Source organism: Thamnophis elegans, chromosome 13, assembly GCF_009769535.1.
Source record: "Thamnophis elegans isolate rThaEle1 chromosome 13, rThaEle1.pri, whole genome shotgun sequence".
NCBI classification, from domain to species: domain Eukaryota; kingdom Metazoa; phylum Chordata; class Lepidosauria; order Squamata; family Colubridae; genus Thamnophis; species Thamnophis elegans.
Genome location: NC_045553.1, coordinates 45,543,860 through 45,565,421, shown reverse-complemented (window position 1 = coordinate 45,565,421; position 21,562 = coordinate 45,543,860). Strand labels below are relative to the sequence as shown.

Genomic DNA, 21,562 nt, shown 5'->3' with positions numbered 1-21,562 from the left:
AACACAATAGAAGGGGAAATAATATAAGGTGAGCGGTATCGATTGATAATTGCTATTAGAAAGAACAGGAAGCTCCTGTTCGTATTGTATTGTGTAAATGTGGTGTACGTCTAAGTTTTGTTTGTGTGTATTTTACATATTTGTTAATAAAATAAGAACTATTAGTAAACATACAGCCTCATTCTAAAGGTGAGTCCAGAGCACTGTAGTATAATTTGTTTTTTATTTGACAAGCGTCCAGAATTTCTGAAAATTAGGGTGGGGGGAATCTAAGAAGGTTAAATCTAAGTTTTTGGAATGGCAGACCCTAGTTGTGTGTGATTGTGCTGTACTGTAGCTCTTCCCCGCAACCTATTTTGGGTAGAAATAGAATTTTCTGACCCCCACCATTGCAGTTCTTTCTGATCAAAACAGGATCGTGTCGCTTCGGTTTCCGCAAGAGACGCCACAGATTTTTCACTCTTTGTAGATGCATATGAAGGCTACAAAGATGTAATGCTGGTCACCTTTGGGGGTCTTTTAGTGCAGCTGAAACTGTCAGATTCATGAGCTCATACAGGTTTTCAGCAACACACAGGATTTGAAGCCACTTACAACACAGTTGGAGCCTGTCGGCACAAAGATACGGCTGCTCCGGATATGTTTTCTGAACGTGTCTGCCACCAATGACACGGGGCTTCAGATAACAGACACTCAGTGTCAGGGGGATGACCAAGAGGGAATCTTACTTCTGCCAAACAATACCCCTGAGTCAGTGGTGGGTTCCCACCGGTTCGGCCCAGTTCGACCGAACCGATAGCAGTATGGCTGCTTGGGCTGCTGGAACCGGCAGCAACCCATGCCTGCCACGCCCCCGAACCAGTTCCCCGGTTTCTTCTGCCGTCACGGGCATTTTTCTGCGCATGCGTAAAACAGTTTTCAGTCAACTGCACATGCGCAGCAATAATCCCTGCTGCGCTCTGAATTGTGGTCAAGGAGAATTAAATCAGAGAGTTGCCAATCTGAGCCTTTCTCTTTCTTAAAGTTTGCTTTATTAAGAGGAAACAATTTCCACTCGGCTAAACAATTATGAAGAGGCAGGCAAAGGTGATAGATTCTGGTTGCAAATTGATCATAATCGTATGAGATGCTATTCCAACAGCAAGACTTCCTCTTGAGAAATGATGCGCCCAGGGGAATTGGACACTCTTGCTTCTATGCCACCTTGTGTTTGCGTGCCAGTGTAACCAGATGTGTTGTGTTTTGATCCTGCAGATTGACACCCTATGAGTGGTACAGCCCCCACCCTTGTTCCCAAGGGCAATGCAATCTACTGGTAAATCAGTATTCTCTGGGCAACAGCCTGTGGTTTCCTGTCGGTGGATTCATGCAACAGGGATCCACAATTGCCCCGCGAGCTTTGTCCACCCGCTGTGTCAGTGGAGTCTGGTAAGAAAATGAAAAACATGTTTCTTCTTGAGGTGGTTCCATAGAATCAGTGGTGGGTTGCAGGCGGTACGCCCTGGTATGGGCGTACCGGATCCTGCCCAGAGCACTAAGTACTGTTCCAGTACGGTGCTCCGGAGGACCCACCCGCCCACCCGCACTCCTTACCTTTCTTTAAACTCTTCGGTGCTTCCACGCATGCGCATGGCGCATACAGTGCCTGTGCAGTGCTCCACCAAGCAGCTGGAGCATCACAGAGGCTCACGGAGGTGTTGCTGGATGGTAAGATGCACGCACGCGCTGTGCATGCATGTGTGCATAGTTTGCGCGTTCAGGTGGAGGACGCCGGGCTCCGTTGCAACCGAACAGGTTGCAACAATATCCAGAACCCACCATTGCATAGAATGTTATCGACATGAATTATTGGGGGTGAGAGCTTTGGTAACGTCAATCAACCAATCAGGATAGAGCTGGAAGGAGACCCTGTTGTCAGGGTTCCGAGCAATGCCCTAATTTAATCATAAGTCTCGAGCCAAGATTCAAAAGAAATCCAGTTAGTTATTAGGAGTTTCATGTCGGCAGGTTCCCCAGTGAAGCCAGCTATGACCCCACGTAATTTACTGCCCCAATCATGACCCTGTTTGCCCCACCGCCATGTGTCATCCATCACATTCGCTAATGGGGCAATTTCGAGGGTTGTAGAGATCACTCCCCTCCAGCCGCTGTAAGTAACCCTGGGATACAGCCGTGAGAGAGATAAGTCTGGAATGTGCATCTGTTTATTACTGCCGTGCTGTTTCATCGGTTTCCCACCCCCCCCCCCTTTTCCTATGGCAACTCAAGAGCTGGCCAGGGATGCTTTGCCAGTTGACACCTGTACCATTTCAGACAAGTGACTGTCTAGTCTTTTCCTTAAAAACCTCCAGTGATGGAGCATCCACAACTTATGGTAGCAAGCAGTTCCACTGGTAAATTGTTTTCACAGTTAGGAAGTTTCTCCTTTATTTCAGGTTCCTTCTCTCCTTGATTAGTTTCCATCCACTGTTTCTTGTCCTGTCCTCAGGGTCTTTGGAGAATAGCTTGACTCCCTCTTCTTTGTGGCAGCCTCTCAAACACTGGAATACTGCTGTCATATCACCTCTTAGTCCCCTTTTATTGAAAGCCGCCCTGAGTCTCTTTTGAAAGTGGGCGGCATACAAAATTTAATAAATAAATAAATAAATTCTTCACTTTAGACTAGCCAAACCTAAATAATAGTGAAGACATCCGATAGAATAGCAAATGAAACACTTCGTGGCACTCTGGGTCCAAATATTCCCATGTTAATACATTTGGAGAAGCTTTATATACTCACGTTTCCCCATGATTAAGTGAACCCATTTTCCGTAATCCTTCAAGATTTTTTAAATTAAATTCTAAACAAAGCTATTAGTTCACCACGCTAGCATGAAATCTGATGATAAATTTGGTATCCCCCAGAGTTTGTTGGCATTAATGTTTTTGCTCTTAGTTGCAGATTGAATCTTGGGAATCTATGAGCAGCCGAGGGTAAAAAAAAAAGGAGATAGATAAAAACAGGTTTTCCTTCTAAGAAAAAAACACGAAATTTCTTTTATGACATGGTTTTCTGGCTCTTAGCTAGTGTACAATATCTCTCCGTTCCAGTAGTTATGTAAAACTTAATCTCCACAACCGTTTGTTCTGTAATGCCCTTGGGTTTTGTTGATAATAAAAAAAAGCCAGAAACACCCTGAAACTTTAATAACAAAATAGTTTATGCGCAATAATAATTTGGGACCCAACGATCCCACTGATAGAAGAAACAAGTCTTGCACTGCTGCCTTATAGAGTAGAATAGAATAACAAAGTTGGAAAGGACCTTGAAGGTCATCTAGTCCAACCCCCTGCTTAGGCAGGAAACTCTACACCACTTCAGACAAATGGATATCCAACATCTTCTTTAAAATATCCAATGTTGGAGCATTCACAACTTCTGGAGGCAAGTTGTTCCACTGGTTAATTGTTCTCACTGTCAGGAAATTTCTCCTCAGTTCTAAGTTGCTTCTCTCCTTGATTAGTTTCCACCCATTGCTGCTTGTCCTGCCCTCGGGTGCTTTGGAGAATAGTTTGACTCCCTCTTCTTTGTGGCAGCCCCTGAGATATTGGAAGACTGCTATCATGTCTTCCCTAGTCCTTCTTTTCATTAAACTAGACATACCCAGTTCCTGCAACTGTTCTTCATATGTTTTAGCCTCCAGTCTTCTAATCAACTTTGTTGCTCTTCTCTGCACTCTTTCTAGAGTCTCAACATCTTTTTACCTTGTGGTGACCAAAACTGGATGCAAGTGTGGCCTTACCAAGGCCTTATAAAGTGGTATTAACACTTCACGTGATCTTGATTCTCTCCCTCTGTTGATGCAGCCTAGAACTGTGTTGGCTTTTTTGTCAGCTGCTGCACACGGCTGGCTCCTATTTAAATGGTTGTCCACTAGGACTCCAAGTTCCCTCTCACAGTTACTACTATTGAGCAAGGTACCACCAATACTGTCCCTGTGCATTTCGTTTTTCTTGCCTAAATGTAGAACCTGACTTTTTTCACCATTGAATTTCATTTTGTTAGATAGGGCCCAATGTTCACGTCTGTCAAGATCCTTCTGTATCTTGAGCCTTTCTTCTGGAGTGTTGGCTATTCCTGTCAGTTTGGTGTCATCTGCAAAGTTGATGAGTTCCCCAGTTATCCCCTCGTTCAAATCATTGATGAAAAAACAAGGCCCAAAACAGAGCCTTGGGGTACTCCACTGCATACTTCTACCCTTACCAGCTTCCGATACACAGAGGAAGTAGCATTAGATGAATAAAATTAGTTAAGTTGCAAGGCCCAGATCATTTCCATTGTGTCACTTGCTTCCTTTTCTTCCACTCAAGGTGGGCTTTTACCTTGATCATCATCTCCTCCTATACGGCTAACCTGGCGGCTTTTCTCACCGTGCAGCGCATGGACGTGCCCATTGAATCCGTCGACGATCTGGCTGACCAGACAGCTATTGAGTACGGCACAATCCACGGCGGCTCCAGCATGACATTTTTCCAAGTAAGCCTTTTGCTGACGGAGGTTCTGAGGCCAGAATTCAGGAATAGGAATAGGTAAAGGTAAAGGGAAAGGAAAAGGAAAAGGAATGGAATAGAATTAGAATAGAATAGAATAGAATAGAATAGAATAGAATAGAATAGAACAGAACAGAACAGAACAGAACAGAACAGAACAGAATAGAATAATATATACAATAAGAATGGAATAGAATAGAATAAAATGGACGGATGGAATGGAATGGAATAGAGAATGGAATGAAATGAAATGGAATTTAATGGAATGGAATGGAATAGAATAGAATAGAATAGAATAGAATAGAATAGAATAGAATAGAATAGAACATCACAGAACAGAACAGAACAGAACATCACAGAACAGAACAGAACAGAATAGAACAATTAGAACAGAATAGAATAGAATAATATATGCAATAAGAATGGAATAGAATAGAATTAGAATAGAATAGAATAGAATAGAATAGAATAGAAATAGAATAGAATAGAACACTTAGAACAGAATAGAATAGAATAATATATACAATAAGAATGGAGTAGAATGGAATAGAATAGAATGGGCAGATGGAATGGAATGGAATAGAATAGATCAGAACAATATATGCAATAAGAATGGAATAGAATAGAATAGAATAGAATAGAATTAGAATAGATTATTCTATTTAGAATAGAATAGAAATAGAATAGAATAGAATTCTACAAATCTTCAAGGAGATAGGTAATAGGAAGGATGAGAAGAATGATAGCAATACAGTCTTAGTCAATAGTTTGACAGTGTTGTAGGAATTAGTTGTCTAGCAGAATAATGACATGTGGGAAACAACTGTCCTTGTGTTTAGTTGTTCTGGTGTGCAGTTGTTTTGAGGGTAGAAGTTGAAACAATTTATGCCCAGGATATGAGTGGTGTGAGATAGATAAATAAATAATAAAGCCCACTTCTGGCTCTGTAGGAAGTCCTATCCAGTCGATCGCGGCGTTAGACTTCTCTCTGTTCTCTTGTTTTGTCAAGAACTCGCGGTACCAGACGTATCAGAGAATGTGGAATTACATGTATTCTAAGCAGCCGAGCGTCTTTGTTAAAAGCACGGAAGAAGGCATCGCCCGCGTGCTCAACTCCAACTATGCTTTCCTGCTGGAGTCCACCATGAACGAGTATTACCGCCAGCGCAATTGCAACCTCACCCAGGTCGGGGGCCTTCTGGACACCAAGGGCTACGGGATTGGCATGCCAGTCGGTAGGCAGCGAAGTGAAAACTCTAGCTATTCTGAGCTGTCTGCAGAGATTCCGGGCAGGAATAGATCCTTACAGACCCATAAAACATCAGAAGGCCCGTCACGCTTTTGGGAGCTCCACCCCCAAAAAAGAACTCGGTCAAGTTATTCCTTAGCCGCACTGAATTGTCCGATGGCTTTGCTTGCTGCTTCTTTGAACCTCAGAAATAACCCATATATGAGAAACTGAACCTACTTAGTCTTATATGCACAGGTTTTATTGTAGGAAGAGGGACAAATAGGGGCACATTCAGAGCAACGTAACACTGAGAATGTATTATGGAAAATGCATTTTTTTTTTCATAATACAAAAGACTTCTAAGTTTTGGCAATAAATGAATTAAGACTTTCGGGAAATGTAGGAAATATCTTCGTTCTTCTGGAACGTGCTACAGCTTCAGAGTGTACTGTATTTTTTATAGTATAAGACGCACTCCCCCCCCCCCACACACAAAAGAGGGTGTACATTTGGGTGCATCTTATACACTGAATGTAGTACTGCTCACCTGCCGGGCCCCACCCTTTGACCTCTGCCTCCTAGCAATTTGCCTCCTTGCAGCAAACAGCCTGTTTCAGTTTCAGTTTAGCCTGATTAGCACAAGGGGGAAAAATTCTTCCTCTGCCTCCTAGCAATTTGCCTCCTTGCAGCAAACAGCCTGTTTCAGTTTCAGCTTCAGCACAACTTGATTAGCACAAGCAGCTGATCGTTGGTTGGATCAGCCTCCCAACCATCAGCTGTTTCAGGCTGCAGGGATTGCCATTGCCTATTGCCACCTCCACGCACCCTGTTTTTGGCCTCCGTTTGCCCCATTTTCCACCCATTCCAATCCCTACCACCCGCCCATTTCAATTCCTAGCACAATGGATGGAAAATGGCATGCGCAGAGGCTGAAAATGGGTGCTTCGAGGTGGCAATAAGCTATGGCAACCCCTGCAGCCTGAAACAGCTGATGGCCAGGAGGCCAATCCAATCGACAATCAGCTACTTGTGCTAATCAGGCTGTGCTGAAATTGAAACTGAAATTGAAACATGCTGTTTGCTGCAAGGAGGCAAATTGCTGGGAGGCAGAAGCAGATTTTTTTTTCTTGTTTTCCTCCCCAAAAGCTAGGTGTGTCTTATACTCCACAGCGTCTTATACTCTGAAAAATATGGTATACCAAGAGAGTTTTAGAACAACTTCTGCCGTTTTAACTTTGAAGACTCAGGGAAGAATAGATTTTTAAAGACTTTATTTTACCTGGCATTCAAGATTTCCTGCAATGTTTTGCAAAAAGAAATGGAAAACGGAACAACACAGACACCCTCCCTCAGGCAGAACAAATATCAAGAGCTGTTTATTCTTTCAGTCTCTCATTTGCTCCCTTGGCTTTACAGGTTCTCTTTTCCGTGATGAGTTTGACATGGCCATTCTCCAGCTGCAGGAGACCAACCGTCTGGAAATCCTGAAGCGGAAATGGTGGGAGGGCGGACAGTGTCCAAAAGAAGAAGATCACCGAGCCAAGGGTAAATAACCAGTACCTTCTCTGAAATGTATTTGAATATACTGTAAGTAGCTCAGGTTGGTAGGGACGCGGTGGCTCAGTGGCTAAGACACTGAGCTTGTCGATCAGAAAGGTTGGCAATTCAGCGGTTCGAATCCCTAGCACCGTGTAACGGAGTGAGCTCCCGTTACTTGTTCCAATTTCTGCCAACCTAACAGTTCGAAAGCACATAAAAAATGCAAGTAGAAAAATAGGAACCACCTTTGGTGGGAAGGGAACAACATTCCATGAATTGCCACCAGAACAATAAAAAAAATTATATCTGACATCTACTTATTTATTAATTGTGCTTGTGGGATAATTTTAATTCCCGATATGTCCAGAGTTTTAAATGCACCAGTCCCACTTATTTCCAAAATCCACTTATACTTTGAGTACCACTATACAGTATCTCAAAAGGGATGTGGTGGCTCAGTGGCTAAGATGCTGGGCTTGTTGATCAGAAGGTCGGCAGGTCAGCGGTTCGAATCCCTAGTGCCACGTAATGGGATGAGCTCCCATTACTTGTCCCAGCTTCTGCCAACCTAGCAGTTCGAAAGCACGTAAAAAATGCAAGTAGAAAAATAGGAACCACCTTTGGTGGGAAGGGAACAGCGTTCCGTGCGCCTTCGGCGTTTAGTCATGCCGGCCACATGACCATGGAGACATCTTCGGACAGTGCTGGCTCTTCGGCTTTGAAACGGAGATGAACACCGCCCCTAGAGTCAGGAACGACTAGCACATATGTGCGAGGGGAACCTTTACCTTTACCATAGCTCAGGTTGGTAGTTGGGCTGTTGGTCTGAGCTCTGAGCTTGGCCATTTGGTTGCAAACGTTTTGTCACCTTTTGAGGATACGTTGTCAGTGCGCACGCTAAAACCAAACAAGATGTAAGGCCCTTAGACTCTAGATTTGCATAGCATTCATTTATCCTGGTTTGGGCGAGTGTGGGGGCGGGGGGGAACCAAGCATGGAGCAAAAGCAAAGAGGATAACAGTCTGTATCTTTCCGTGACCCGTCAAAACTGCGCTCGACTAAGCCGCGCCCGATTAAACCGCGTCGCTGACGTCATCAACAGGGCGACAACAGCCAGCGCGGAGAAAGAAGGGCGCTTTAAATACCGCTTTGAAAGCAAGCCGATTCAACTTAAGGTAAGCGTTAGGTTTAGGGTTAGCTTTAGGGTTAGCTTTAGGGTTAGGTTAAGGGTTAGGGTTAGGCTAAGGTTAGGATTAGGTTTAGGGTTAGGTTAAGGGTTAGGTTTAGTGTTAGGGTTAGGGTTAGGTTAAGGGTAAGGGTTAGGGTTAGGTTAAGGGTTAGGTTTAGGGTTAGGTTTAGGGTTAGGGTTAGGTTAAGGGCTAGGTTTAGGGTTAGGTTTAGGATTAGGTTTAGGGTTAGGTTAAGGGTTAGGTTTAGTGTTAGGGTTAGGGTTAGGTTAAGGGTAAGGGTTAGGGTTAGGTTAAGGGTTAGGTTTAGGGTTAGGGTTAGGGTTAGGTTAAGGGTTAGGTTTAGGGTTAGGTTTAGGATTAGGTTTAGGGGGGTTAGGTTTAGGTTTAGGGGTTAATTTTAGGTTTAGGGTTTACAGCGTGCTTCTGTCTCCGCGCTGTTGTCGCCCTGTTGATGATGTCAGCTACACGGTTTAGTCGGACGCGGTTTAGTTGAGCGCGGTTTTGTGGTGGAACCGTATCTTTCATCCGGCAAAGAATTTGTGTTCTGTATGTTGGACAGTTCATAAAGGAAAGTAGATGTTTGGAAACTGTCTTCGCTTCAAATCTATGTTTTACCATAAAGATGAAAGAACTGGGAAGCCAGCGGGGGGGCAGGGGAGGCATCTTAGAAGCAATTTTGAAAGGAAATTGGTTCATTACATCAATGGCTTATAATCTCTCTCTCCCTCTGTGTGTGTAAACCTCCGATTGCCTCTGTGTGTGTGTGTGTGTGTGTGTGTGTGACTTTACGTTGATTTGATTTTTATTCAAATATATGTTGCTTCCTCATGAAAGTTCAGCATTGCTTTTAAAATTCTTAACTCTCCGTGGACATTCCTGGGCCAATTCTGCAGAGACAAGATTCTGTTACCAGGCGCCCTTTGAACTGCCTCCCTGGTCAGCCTCAGATATCCAGAGACCAGGGAGAGCGCTAATTGCTTTATCTTGACATCCGAAACACATAACTAAACTTCAAAGATTCAATAAACTGGTAAATTATGAAATAGGCTCCTGTGAGGGAGAAGAGGAGGAGGAGGAGGAAGAGAGGAGAAAGGGGAGCATATAGCGGACCTGCCAATAAACAGGAGTCCCGTCCCCCCCTACCCCGCAGATGAGAACAAGCTCAACAAGTTTCCTTGAAAATAAGACCTCCCTGGATAATAAGCCCAATCGGGCTTTTGAGCGCATGTTCTGGAAATTCCGGTAGGCACGTATTTCCCCCCCCCCCCTCCCTGAGCCTCCACACAGGCCCTTCACTTACCAAAGTTTGCCAAACTGGGCAGAATCCTAACTAGCCCCTCTGGATGTGCGCATGCCCAAGATGGTGTCCTGTCGTGTTTGAGGAGAGCTTCGGGGAGCATTCATTTATCTGGTCCAGAATGCGGCTGCACGGGTTATCATGGGGGTACCTAGGTGCTCCCATGTTACACCTCTTTTAGGCGGCCTGTACTGGTTGCCAGTTGTCTTCCGGGTGCAATTCAAGGTACTAATGATGACCTTTAAAGCGCTCCATGGCTTAGGCCCAGGGTACCTGCGTGACCACCTACTGCCACCGGTACCCTCCCACCGTCCAGTGCGATCCCACAGAGTCGGCCTCCTCAGGGTGCCGTCGGCCAGACAGTGTCGGCTGGTGACCCCCAAGGGGAGAGCCTTCTCTGTGGGAGCCCCTTCCCTCTGGAATGAGCTGCCCCTGGAGCTTCGTATAATCCCCGACCTCCGGTCCTTCTGACGCGCCCTAAAAAGTTGGCTTTTCCAGCAAGCCAGCCTGGCCTGAACAAAACAAAATAAATTATTGATCACTGTTATTTTTAATTCGATTTTTTTTAAAAAAAAATGTCATTGTCAATTTTAATTGGGTTTGGGATATTCCATGTAATTTTTTTTTTAAAGTTTTGTATTATGTGTTTCTTTTAATGTTGTACGCCGCCCTGAGTCCTTGGGAGAAGGGCGGCATATAAATCTAATAAACCTAAACCTAGAGGATTGCCTGAACCCATGCAAACCCCCAGCAGCCCACCCCTGCTATGACCCCCCTCCCCCCCCAGCCTGGAATAGAGAAATTCTGGCAGGAGACAAACAACCTTAATAGTTGCTGTCACCCCATGGGAGAATTAGAAACTGCGTCCTTTGCTTTGAAGTGCAAAAAAAAATATGGTGAAAATAGCATTGTTTAGGATGAAAATTGGAAAAGAGAGCAGCCTTTTTGATTTGGGGGGGGGGGCGATGTTTCAAATATCCACTTAGAGGCAACTGGTGGGAGATGTTACGTAAGCTTCCGGGAGTTGTAATGTCTTATTTTGCCGGTGCCCAAATTCCCTTCTTGGAGGGCCAAGATGCTTAATGGGCACCTTTGCAACAGAATTGCTGCTTCTGCCACTGTGATTTGCTACGTGGTTGGAAGAAATTCCGATCTGAACCCCTGAAAGCACATTGGAGCAGACGCCAAGAGATATGACCGTCAACTTTCGCAAATAAAGCAACTGGACAAATGATTTACAAGGAGGAGTGATGAGGTTTTTCTTCTCAAAAGCCTGCGGGACTGTCAATAAATCTTTGATTCTCACATTTTGATTTACTGCTCCTAGGGGAGAGAGGCAACTTTTATAGGTGTCTGGATTGATTAAGAATTGCACTCGGCAGCTCTGATACAAGCTAACACATCATTTGTGAGTCAGTCCTCTGCTCAATCAAGTGAAGTCTATGCAAGTCCCAGTAATAAACATTGCAGCCAGAGGTGCATTGCCTCCAGCCAGAATGATAGATACCGCTACTGTAGATGCTTCTTTGGTCTCAGCAAGGTTAATCTAGACTTTGGTTTTGAACCCGAGCTGCTAATAAAGGGCATGAGATACGAGTTGCATATGGTTCGGTGCATTTTATTAGAGGAAGGAAATCATTGCTTCATAGGAGGAACTCAAGAATGACTTTGAAGCCATGCAAAGCACAAAGGAACATCTCCAAGTCTTTGTGTGGGCTTGACCTTGGTAGATGTAATGGCATTTCTTTATTTTACATCTGTACGTGGACGCCCATTTACCAAAGGCATCTGTTCTAGTTTATTTAACTGACTGTGTCAGAAAGACTCATACTTTATCCTAATAGTTTATGCAGTATTTAATCAATAGAACATATTATTTTCAAGCCTAGCAAATATGAAAGTCTAATTTTATAGTAAACTGTTACAAGAGGTTTGCATATATGATCTGAAACTAATCTACTATTTTAAATAGATGTAGTAGAAGGTCCCAATTTGATTGCACTTCTTTTCCTAGTAAATTATCGTTTTGCCACATTTTCTACTGTGGGAAAACGAGAGGGGAGAGGGAATTATACAGAGTGTAGGTGATATATACCGTATTTTTCAGACTATAAGACACACCGGTGTATAAGACGCACCAAGATTTCGGAGAGGTAAGTAAGAAAAAAAAGTTTTTGTCTTCCCTTAGCCCCAGCAATACTCTGTAGGCTTCAGCAGGGCTGGGGGAAGGCAAAAATGCCCCCGTTTTTGCAAAAACGGGCAGGAAACAGGCTGTTTTTCTCAAAATGGAGGCACTTTTTGCCTTCCCCCAGCCCTGCTAAAGCCTGCAGAGTGCTGCTGGGGCTGAGGAAAGGACAAAAAAGCCTCAGTTTTTGTGAAAAACAGGCAGAAAATGGGCCATTTTTTGCAAAAGGGGGGCATTTTTGCCTTCCTCCAACCCCCAGCAGCACTCTGCAGGCTTCAGCAGGGCTCGGGGAAGGCAAAAATGCCTCAGTTTGTGCGAAAACCTTGCCCTTTTTAACCCATTTTTTGCAGAAATGGGATATGGGGGAGGGGCTTCGGCAGGCCAAAAATGGCTGTATAAGATGCACCAACATTTCCATGCTCTTTTGGGGTGGGGGTGGGGGAAGGTGCATGTTATACTCTGAAAAATATAGTCGTCTAAATAACATTCCTTTCTCAGAGAGTCAAGGACATCTTGCCCTGCACCTGGAGTGGTGTGACTGGGAGGCATCTCCAGTTGGGACGATGCTTGATGGACCGTGTGATGGAGATGTGGGTGCTGGGCAGGGACCTGGACTTTTTTGGGTGGGGAAAACCTGGAAGCTTTCAGATTCGGGTTTTCCCAGATGTGCCAATAGGACATCTCTAATTAAATGGAGCTTTGAGAAACCTCGAGCCTCGGAGTCTTCTTTGGTTGGGGATATTACTTGGAACCCTGACATTAACCCAAATCTCCTTTAAAAAAAATTCTACTAGGTCCTTGAACTCCTGGTCTATGGTAGAGACATTCATCAAGAACATATGTAAGTGAAGCTGTGGACAATGATGTGTCAGGAACACAGAGATGCAAGCACCATTACCAAAGTAGGCAATAGTAGGAATCTTCCTGAAGTTGAAATTATTAGGAAGCTAGAAGAGTGGGTCTCCCATTACAAGCTAAGAGCAGATATAATCTATGGTTATGATCACAACTATCAGCTTCATACTCCTGGGGATAATATTGACTTAACTGTTGAGCAGATGGAGAGACACTGAAACATTATCTTTGATGTGCTGAACGAGAGGGCCCAATGACTAAAACATACAATGCGTTGTGCCCGCAAGTGGAGCTGGCAGTAGATTCGAACAGTGAGGAGGTTGGGAGGAACCTGGCCAGTCCTGGAGGCTGGGGAAGGCTCTGATGAGGGCTCTGCGTCAGAGGCAGAGATATGGCCAGGGTTGTCTGATAGTTATTAGCTACCTTCGGAGTGAGACATCAGTGGAGCAGACGAACAGCTGGATCCTGTTTCCAGTGTACGCATGCGCAGAGTGGCCAGACGAAGGGAACAACTAAGGAACAAGGGCCGACTTGGGAGTAAGGCAGGGGTGGGTTTCTCGCCCCGTTCCAACTGGTTCGGTTGGAACGGGGCTGGCGGCGTCCTCGTCCACGCGCGCAGCGCACGCATGCGTACTAGCGTCTGTGCGATGCTCCAGCTGCTCCTGAAGGATCGCGCAGGCGCTGTATGCGTCCTGCGCATGTGTGGAAGCGCAGAACTCGTCAAAACCGGGTAAGGAACGCGGGCGGGCAGGTGGCCCCTTCGCCGTTCCCGGAAGTTACTTACTTCTGGGTTCGCCGACCAACCGGTTCGCGGGGACCGCCGCGAACCGGTTGAAACCCACCCCTGGAGTAAGGCCACAGGTGGATGGTGAATGGCCCCTCCCAGAGGGAATAAAAGAGGAGCGAAAGGGGAGTGGAGTTTGCAGGAGACAATTAGTTCATTCCTGCATTCTTGCAGGCGTCTATAAGATATCGGCCTGGCCACTCTCCAAGCCTGATAAAGGTCGGTAATTGTGAACTATCTTGAAAGACTGTGGGAGAGGAAAGACTTTGCTGCAGAGGAACATACTGTAAATCCAATAAAAGGGGTTTATAAGGGTGAGGACTCGGCTTCATGCTGCTGAGGAAGCCTAGGTGAGAACTCAATGACATTCTTGCTGTTACGCATCTTCTAGAAAGAGAGTGGGATTTAGAATGACCTGTCCACATTGTTGCAAAGGAGAGTTCCACCACAAATGCGCGTACGACAAAAGCGCGTGTGACTAAACCGCGGTGACAAAACCGCGCCGTCAAAACCTCGGAGACGAATGAGCGCTGAAGCGCGCCAACAACAGCGCGCCGACAGAAGCGCGCTGTAACATAACCCTAAAAATAACCCTAAACCTAACCCTAAACCTAACCCTAAACCTAACCCTAAACCTAACCCTAAACCTAACCCTAAACCTAACCCTAAACCTAAACCTAACCCTAAACCTAACCCTAAACCTAGCCCTAAACCTAACCCTAAACCTTACCTTAACTTAAATCGCGCTTCTGTCGGCGCGCTTTTGACATCGCGGTTTTAGCGCCGCAGTTTTGTCGGCACGCTTTTGACGTTCGCGGTTATGTCGTGCCACGGCAAAGGAGGACTAAAACCTCTGAGAGAAATAAACTTCTGGAAGAACAAGGGGAATATATCAGAGAAAAGATTCCTCAACTGCATTATGAGCTGACTATGAAATAGGAGCCGATTTGGTTCTCAACCAGGCCTGGTAGAAAAGACGGTGAGTCAGAAATCCATCTGTTCGACTCCAGTGAAGAGGGATGAATCATCCTCGCCTGTCCAGAATTATTTCCATTTTCATTCTCTTCGAAAGAAATTGAAGAGGGACTTGGAGAGGAAGACGTGGTCCTTCGATCGGAGGGCTGCCAGCTGAAGACAAGCCGTTGCCTATGGAGAGAAAGAGCGACTCCTTGCAAATGGTTGTGTGACGGTACAGAGATCAAAGATGCCAATATTCAGATTGTCAGGATTTCTGAAGTGATGGCTAAAAAGGCCGAGGAAGCCACCCGACAACAGGATGAAATCACCCATTTTCCCTCTCAGGTAGTGGCTCTATTGCAGTGTTTCTCAACCTTGGCAACTTGAAGATGTCCAGACTTCAACTCCTAGAATTCCCCAGCCAGCGAATGCTGGCTGGGGAATTCTGGGAGTTGAAGTCCAGACATCTTCAAGTTGCTAAGGCTGAGAAACACTGCTCTATAGAGAAATGCAAAATCGTGTGCAGTGGAAAATAAAAGAACTTAATCCAACATATAGGAGCTAAAATGTTCCTGTTGTCCTCCGCCGGTGGCCTGTGGAGCTGGCAGCAGAGTTGGACAGTAAGGAGGTTGGGGAGGGACATGGGCCAGCCTTGGAGGCTGTGGAAGGCTCTGATGAGAGCTCTGTGTCAGAGACAGAGAAGGGGCCAGGGCCACCTGGGAGTTAAGCGCTGCCTCTGGAGCCTCCATAGTCGGACATCAGTGAGGCAGAGGAACAGGGGGAGCCTGTCCCCATTGTGCGCATGCACAGAGCTGCCAGAAGGCAAGAACAGTTAAGACAGAAGGGGTGACTTGGGAGTAAGGCTTGGAAGTGATTGGCCCCTCCCATAGGACATAAAGGAGGAAGCAACTTTGTTCTTTGTGGTCGGTTTAAATTCTGAAGCTTCGTTTTGACTCTAAGAATACTCCGTTGTTATGAATTCGGTTTGAATTCCTAATAGATATTATTAACTCATCAATACTGTGGAAACCTGTTCTGACCTAGGCTTCCCAAGAGCATGAAGCAAACTCCTTCTCCCGACAAAAAAAACCTTTAATTAATTTCCTCTGAATTCTGCTCATTCACATCCCGCAAAGTCTTTCAAGGGAGGATTTACAGTCACAGACCTTATCTGGCTTGGAGAGCTGCCAGGCCAATATCTGCAAAACTTGGCAATGAGTCTCGGAGAGTCACGAACCACTTAAGCGAACTAATTGTCTCCTGCAAACTCCATTCCCCTTTTGCTCCTTTTTTATTTCCTCTGGGAGGGGCCATTCATCGTCCACCTGTGGCCTTACTCCCAAGTTGACCCCTGTTCTTTAACTGTTCCCTTCGTCTGGCAACTCTGTGCATGCACACACTGGGAACAGGCTCCAGCTGTTTGTCTGCCTCACTGATGTCCAACTCTGAAGGCAGCTGATAACTGGCATACGGCCCTGGCCCCCTCTCTGCCTCCGACACAGAGCCTTCCCCAGACTCCAGGACTGGCCCATGTTTCTCCCCAACCTCCTCACTGTCTGAATCTGCTGCCAGCTCTGCTGGCAGGCCACAACAAAACCAATATGTTGTAGTAAGTTATTTCTGGGCATTCAAATTACCAAGCTACTCCCTGTTCTTTAGTTTAATGTGCTGGGTCATTGAGGGCAATGCTTTTATTCAAACTTTGCATGCAAGGAAAGCTAGCGGAGATCCTGTTCTGCCATTGCATTACATTCCATATTTGCATAATATGCCAGGGTTAATTTAGTGTTAATCATCTTTCTCAAAGGCTGCCACACAGTGGATCACACAAATCGCTACTTGCAGATTCTAGCAGCAATTTGTAGCTCCTTAGAAGCTAGTCCCTTGCGCTAATGCTGCTTTTGTTTCTCTTTCTGTGTGTGTTTCATGATAGGTCTAGGAATGGAGAATATAGGTGGAATCTTTGTAGTCCTGATATGCGGTTTAATCGTAGCTATTTTCATGGCAATGCTGGAGTTCTTGTGGAGCCTCCGACACTCTGAACATTCTGAAGTAAGTTTTACTAGGAAAGGATTTTTCGAAATGACCATCAGATCATCAGTATTCCTTTATACAGTATTATATTAACATGTGTTGATGCTAAGCGGTTAGACATTCTACTCCCTCTCCCCACCTGAAATGAACTCTGTTCCAACTGCCAGTTGCCTTATATGGGCATAGCCAGCATGTGACTTATCCAAACTGCGTGCTGGCCCAATCACATGGTTTCGTAGTGAAGCACAGGTATCCAGCTAGTGTCTGTATAATGAAGAAAATATTAGGTGACCTTAGTAATCTGTCACTGGTAGACCTGTCACTTAGGCTTTGATCCCATGTGTCTCTTAAGCAACTTTAAAACACTTATCTGGCATGATGAATGGGCCGCATGGAGACTCCTAGGAGGGGTGGGGTGGGACAGGCAGGGCCAGCCGGTCTGGTTTGGTGAACCAGTGCGAACCGGCTGAATACCACCAGCTTATTGGAGTTGTTATTTTAGGAGTTCCCAATCTAACGCAAAAAAAACCCTTCAATTCTTAGGTGGTTCCCCACTGACATTGAAACATTTAAAAACAAAAAACACTAGTATTCTGATATATTTTTGTTTTACCCCCATCTTAGATATCAGCCTGCCAGGAGATGGCCTCCGAATTGCGTAGCATCATTCTCTGCAGGGACAGTTTTCACCCCCGTCAAAGGCGAGGGGCTATTCTTCGGACTCGCCCCATTATACAAGAAGACCGAAGAGCCCGTACGGCGACCACCACCACCCTCAGTAACGGCAAACTCTGTGGTGGTGGGGACCCTGACCAGCTGGCACAGAGACTCGCGCAAGAAGCTGCCCTGGTCGCTCGGGGTTGCACCCACATCCGAGTGTGCCCCGAATGCCGGAGGTTCCAAGGTCTTCGTGTCCGGCCTGGACCCGATTCCCTCATGCAAAGCGAGGAGAATTTGGAATGGGAGAAGGTGACAAACAGCAGCGAGCCGGAATAAAGCCCGGGGAGGTGGCCGAAACGGAAGCTAATGTTCCATTTTACAGAACATGAGACTTGTACACAGTGTCGAACTATTTTTAAATTAATAAAGTGGCGTCCCAGCTTCTTGAGGGCATATCAAAGCTATAGGCTGGGAGCGAGCCCAACGGCAGCCTTGTTACTTGTCGTCTCTGAGAGTCTCTAACGTTCGTCTTTCTGCGAGTCCTGGGTGAAAGGCCTCCCGGATAAATTGGGGGGGGGCAACCGCTTCCTCAGAATATTGCTTCTATGGAATTTGAGTTATGGGATGTGAAAAAGAGGCAAAACGTTACCGAAAGAAGGTCATACATATTACGCCAGGTGGAAAAAATATATACTGCCTTATGGATGGTGTTAAATTGATGAGAGAGCTACCATATTTTTCAAATTATAAGACGCACCGGAGTATAACACACACCAAAACTTTGAAGACGTAATTTTTTTAAAAAAAAATGTGTTTGCCCTCCCCACCCTCCCGGCCCCCAGGAGCACTCTGCAGACCTCCCAAACTTTCTGCATGCCTAGTTTTTTTTGTGAAAAAGAGGCATGCAGAGAGTTTGAGAGGCCTGCAAAGTAGTCCTGGAGGCCGGGAACGGCAAAAAAAACGGCCCATTTTTTGCAAAAAAAGGGGGCATGCAGAGGGTTTGGAAGGCCCATTTTTTGCTCGTTTTAGCCTTCCCCAGCCCCAGAAGCACTTTGCAGGTCTCCCAAATTCTCTGTGTGTCCATTTTTGCGATAAACTGGATGTTTATCCAGGAGGACAAAAATGCTGTATTCAGTGTATAAGACACACTCAGATTTTCACCCTCCTTTTTTGCGGGAGAAAAGGTGCTTATACTCCAAAATATACAGTACTTTCTTTTAGAAAGGGAGAATAATCTACTTTTGGTGTGTCAAGATTATATCAACCAGTGGTGGGATTCAATTTTTTTTACTACTGGTTCTGTGGGTGTGGCATGGTGGTGGTGGGTCATGTGACTGAGTGGGCGTGGCCAACTCGGCGTGAGCCCCATCCAGAAGTGGTGTTTGCCTGTTCGGCAAACCAATTAAAATTTCCTCTACCAGTCCGCCTGAACCAATCCGAACCGGCTGAATACCACATCAACCCAACTGAGGTGAGATATCCTAACTTTGCGGCAGGTAAGTAAGAAAAGGAGGATCACAAAGAAAGGGAAAACAAAATGTCTTTCCTACGAGTTCATAAAAGGGAGGTTTAGTCGAAGAATTACAGTTAGGAAAAAGTGTCCAACAAACTAAACTCTGAGACTTTTACGATGACTTTTTCTTGCTTGATTCTTTCTTAAAAGCTTCACTTAAGAGCTTTTTAAGGAAGCAAACCAGTACAGCACAGGGTTAAACAGGGGATAGGAAAGGGGATTGTTCTCCTCCCTCCCCAGTAGACTGATAGAATAACCATGCCAGACTGTGAATTTCTGAAAGTCAGGTCCTCAGCCTCGTTTGTTTTTATTAAAAGACTCAGCGTCTTCACAAATTATTTTATGAGCAGTAATGAGATTGCCTGGGGGCAGGGGCAGGGGAAGGCAAACCTTTGTATAATGACTTTACACCTACAGAATATCTCGGAGTTGAGTGTTACAAACTGGTTTGGAGTGAAGATCAAAAGGAATCCACCTCCGTGGAAGATTAAATGAGTAAAATTGGTCAGCAGTCAGGAAATCCCTTGGTTGAGGTGGGTTTTCATCCATGGCTTCTATCTTCTAAATGGCAATTCTATGCAAATTCTTACTGTTCAAAAATGATAGGAGAGGGGGGGGAAAATCAAGGTTGACAAATGAACAATTTGAAATCAAAGATTATCCTGTCTGTGATTGTTGGTTTTTTTTTTAATTGTGTTAAATAAAATATGTCCTTCCATGATAGAGCTTTCCCCTTTATATCCCTGCTATTCAGAGGAGCAGGAATTTGAATGCGCAAGGTCATTAGATGCCTACAGCTGGAGTAATTTACGGCATTCTTGCTATTGACATTTCAGTTTGTCTGCCAGCCAATTAAGCTAACATTATATTGTCCTTGGTTCCAATCTAAACTCCATCCAGTCTTCTCCCGCGGAGTTCAAGAAACGGAAATTGATCGAGATGTGTGTTAAAACGGTGACCCGATTGTGCTACAGTACTGCTTATGTGTATTATTAATGATTTCCCCTGAGAAGTAAGGAAGAAGAGAATCAGCTAAGTTCTCCTAAATAATTTATGATATATCTACCGTAACTTCACTAGATGTGATCAATTTTCATACCAAGAGTTATATAGCAAATGTTGAAATAATTTCTTCTGGCATATGTGTGAAATTCAGAAAATTGGGCCTTCTGTTCTTGTATTTAAATTAGGGAAATATCAAACCCTTGACACACTGGTGAGTAATGTGAGAAGGAACAGTGAGAAACTTTTAGGATGAGAAGAGACAAGGGCTTTGGTGATTGTGCAACTGTACAGTATATGCAGAGGGGAAATTCTGCTTTAACCCCAGCGTAAGCAGCAAAAATCATAATGAAAATAAGAGTTCTTGATTAGTTTAATAATAATATGTGGGTTTTAATTATTCCACTTGGTATAACTATGGTTTTTTTACATTTTTATCCCACCTTTCAACTAAGGAACTCAAAGCAATTAACTAGTATTCTTTCCTTTATCGATGTCATCATGATAACTCCACTAAAATAGCTAGTGGAGAAAGAAAGGATACTTGTGAGCTTCATAGCCATAATTTGAGCCTTGTATTAATCCGATAATTTCCATTTTAGTATTAATTTGCTCATCTTGCTTATATAACTACATTAGAAACATTTGCTATGTTTCTACATGGTTGGTGCAAATAGGGATAGGATCTTAAATAGCTTTTCCCAAATATGAGATGAGCTAATACTTTTAGAATAAGAAAAGCACTGTTGGATTAGATCCAATATGTACCACATCCAGAGTCCTGCTTTGCATAATGCCCAATAAGTAACTATAAGAAGTTCATACGCAGAAAAATGAAAGCTATGGTTTTCTGTCAGTTTTTATTCCCCACACAAATTCCATCGGTTGTTCTAGGCCAGGAATGGATAGCTGTCCTGAAAATGCTTTTACGCTGCAGCTTCCACCCTTAATTACCTTCAGGTCATGCTGGTCAAAGGATGCGGTGGCTCAGTGGCTAAGTGGCTGAACTTGTCAATAAGAAAGGTCGGCAGTTCAGCGGTTCGAATCCCTAGTGCTGTGTAACGGAGTGAGCTCCCGTTACTTGTCCCAGCTTCTGCCAACCTAGCAGTTCGAAAGCACGTAAAAAATGCAAGTAGAAAAATAGGGACCACCTTTGGTGGGAAGGGAACAGCGTTCCGTGCGCCTTCGGCGTTGAGTCATGCCGGCCACATGACCATGGAGACGTCTTTGGACAGCGCTGGTTCTTTGGCTTTGAAACGGAGAGGAACACCGCCCCTTAGAGTCGGGAACGACTAGTACATATGTGCGAGGGGAACCTTTACCTTTACCATGCTGGTTAGAGCTACAATTTACCATTTCTCTATCTTTGTGGCAATTGTCAATTCTTGACCATACCTTACAAATCAGCTCACATTAGACCTTTGGGGCAGGCAATGAAAGCAAGCAGGCATATTTTGAGTAACAAGGCAGGGAGGAATGACATATGGACACTACACCCAAAAATTCCCTCTCAGAAGTTTCTCAAGTACCAGCAACACTCACTGTTCGATTCTCCAAACAAAGGCTGCTGTCGTATCCACTTTCCTGACAGACCAACATGCTTGCACAGACAGAAGGGAATAGTCATCAAACAAGCATGGGTCTTTTAACGTTTATTTACAGATTTCCCAAAGGGAGGGAAAAAGAATCTCATGAATAATTGAATCCGAGCTTCCTTTTAAAGAGCTGAACAAAGTGAAAGGCTGCATTTTTTTTTCAAGCTCCAAAGCACTTACACATTCCGAG

At 44.7% G+C, this 21,562-nt stretch overlaps 1 protein-coding gene across 1 annotated transcript in view; it reads left to right on the top strand.

The window, feature by feature from the left end:
* Positions 1-17,751, top strand: part of GRIK4 (glutamate ionotropic receptor kainate type subunit 4) — a 158,511-nt gene extending 140,760 nt beyond the window's left edge. Inside the window, 7 exon segments of the mRNA XM_032228770.1 lie at positions 1,255-1,428; positions 4,351-4,516; positions 5,540-5,765; positions 7,178-7,306; positions 16,502-16,620; positions 17,227-17,461; positions 17,464-17,751. Coding sequence (XP_032084661.1) covers positions 1,255-1,428; positions 4,351-4,516; positions 5,540-5,765; positions 7,178-7,306; positions 16,502-16,620; positions 17,227-17,461; positions 17,464-17,651 — 1,237 coding nt within the window. The 3' untranslated portion in view covers positions 17,652-17,751.
* The last annotated feature ends 3,811 nt before the right edge of the window (positions 17,752-21,562 follow it).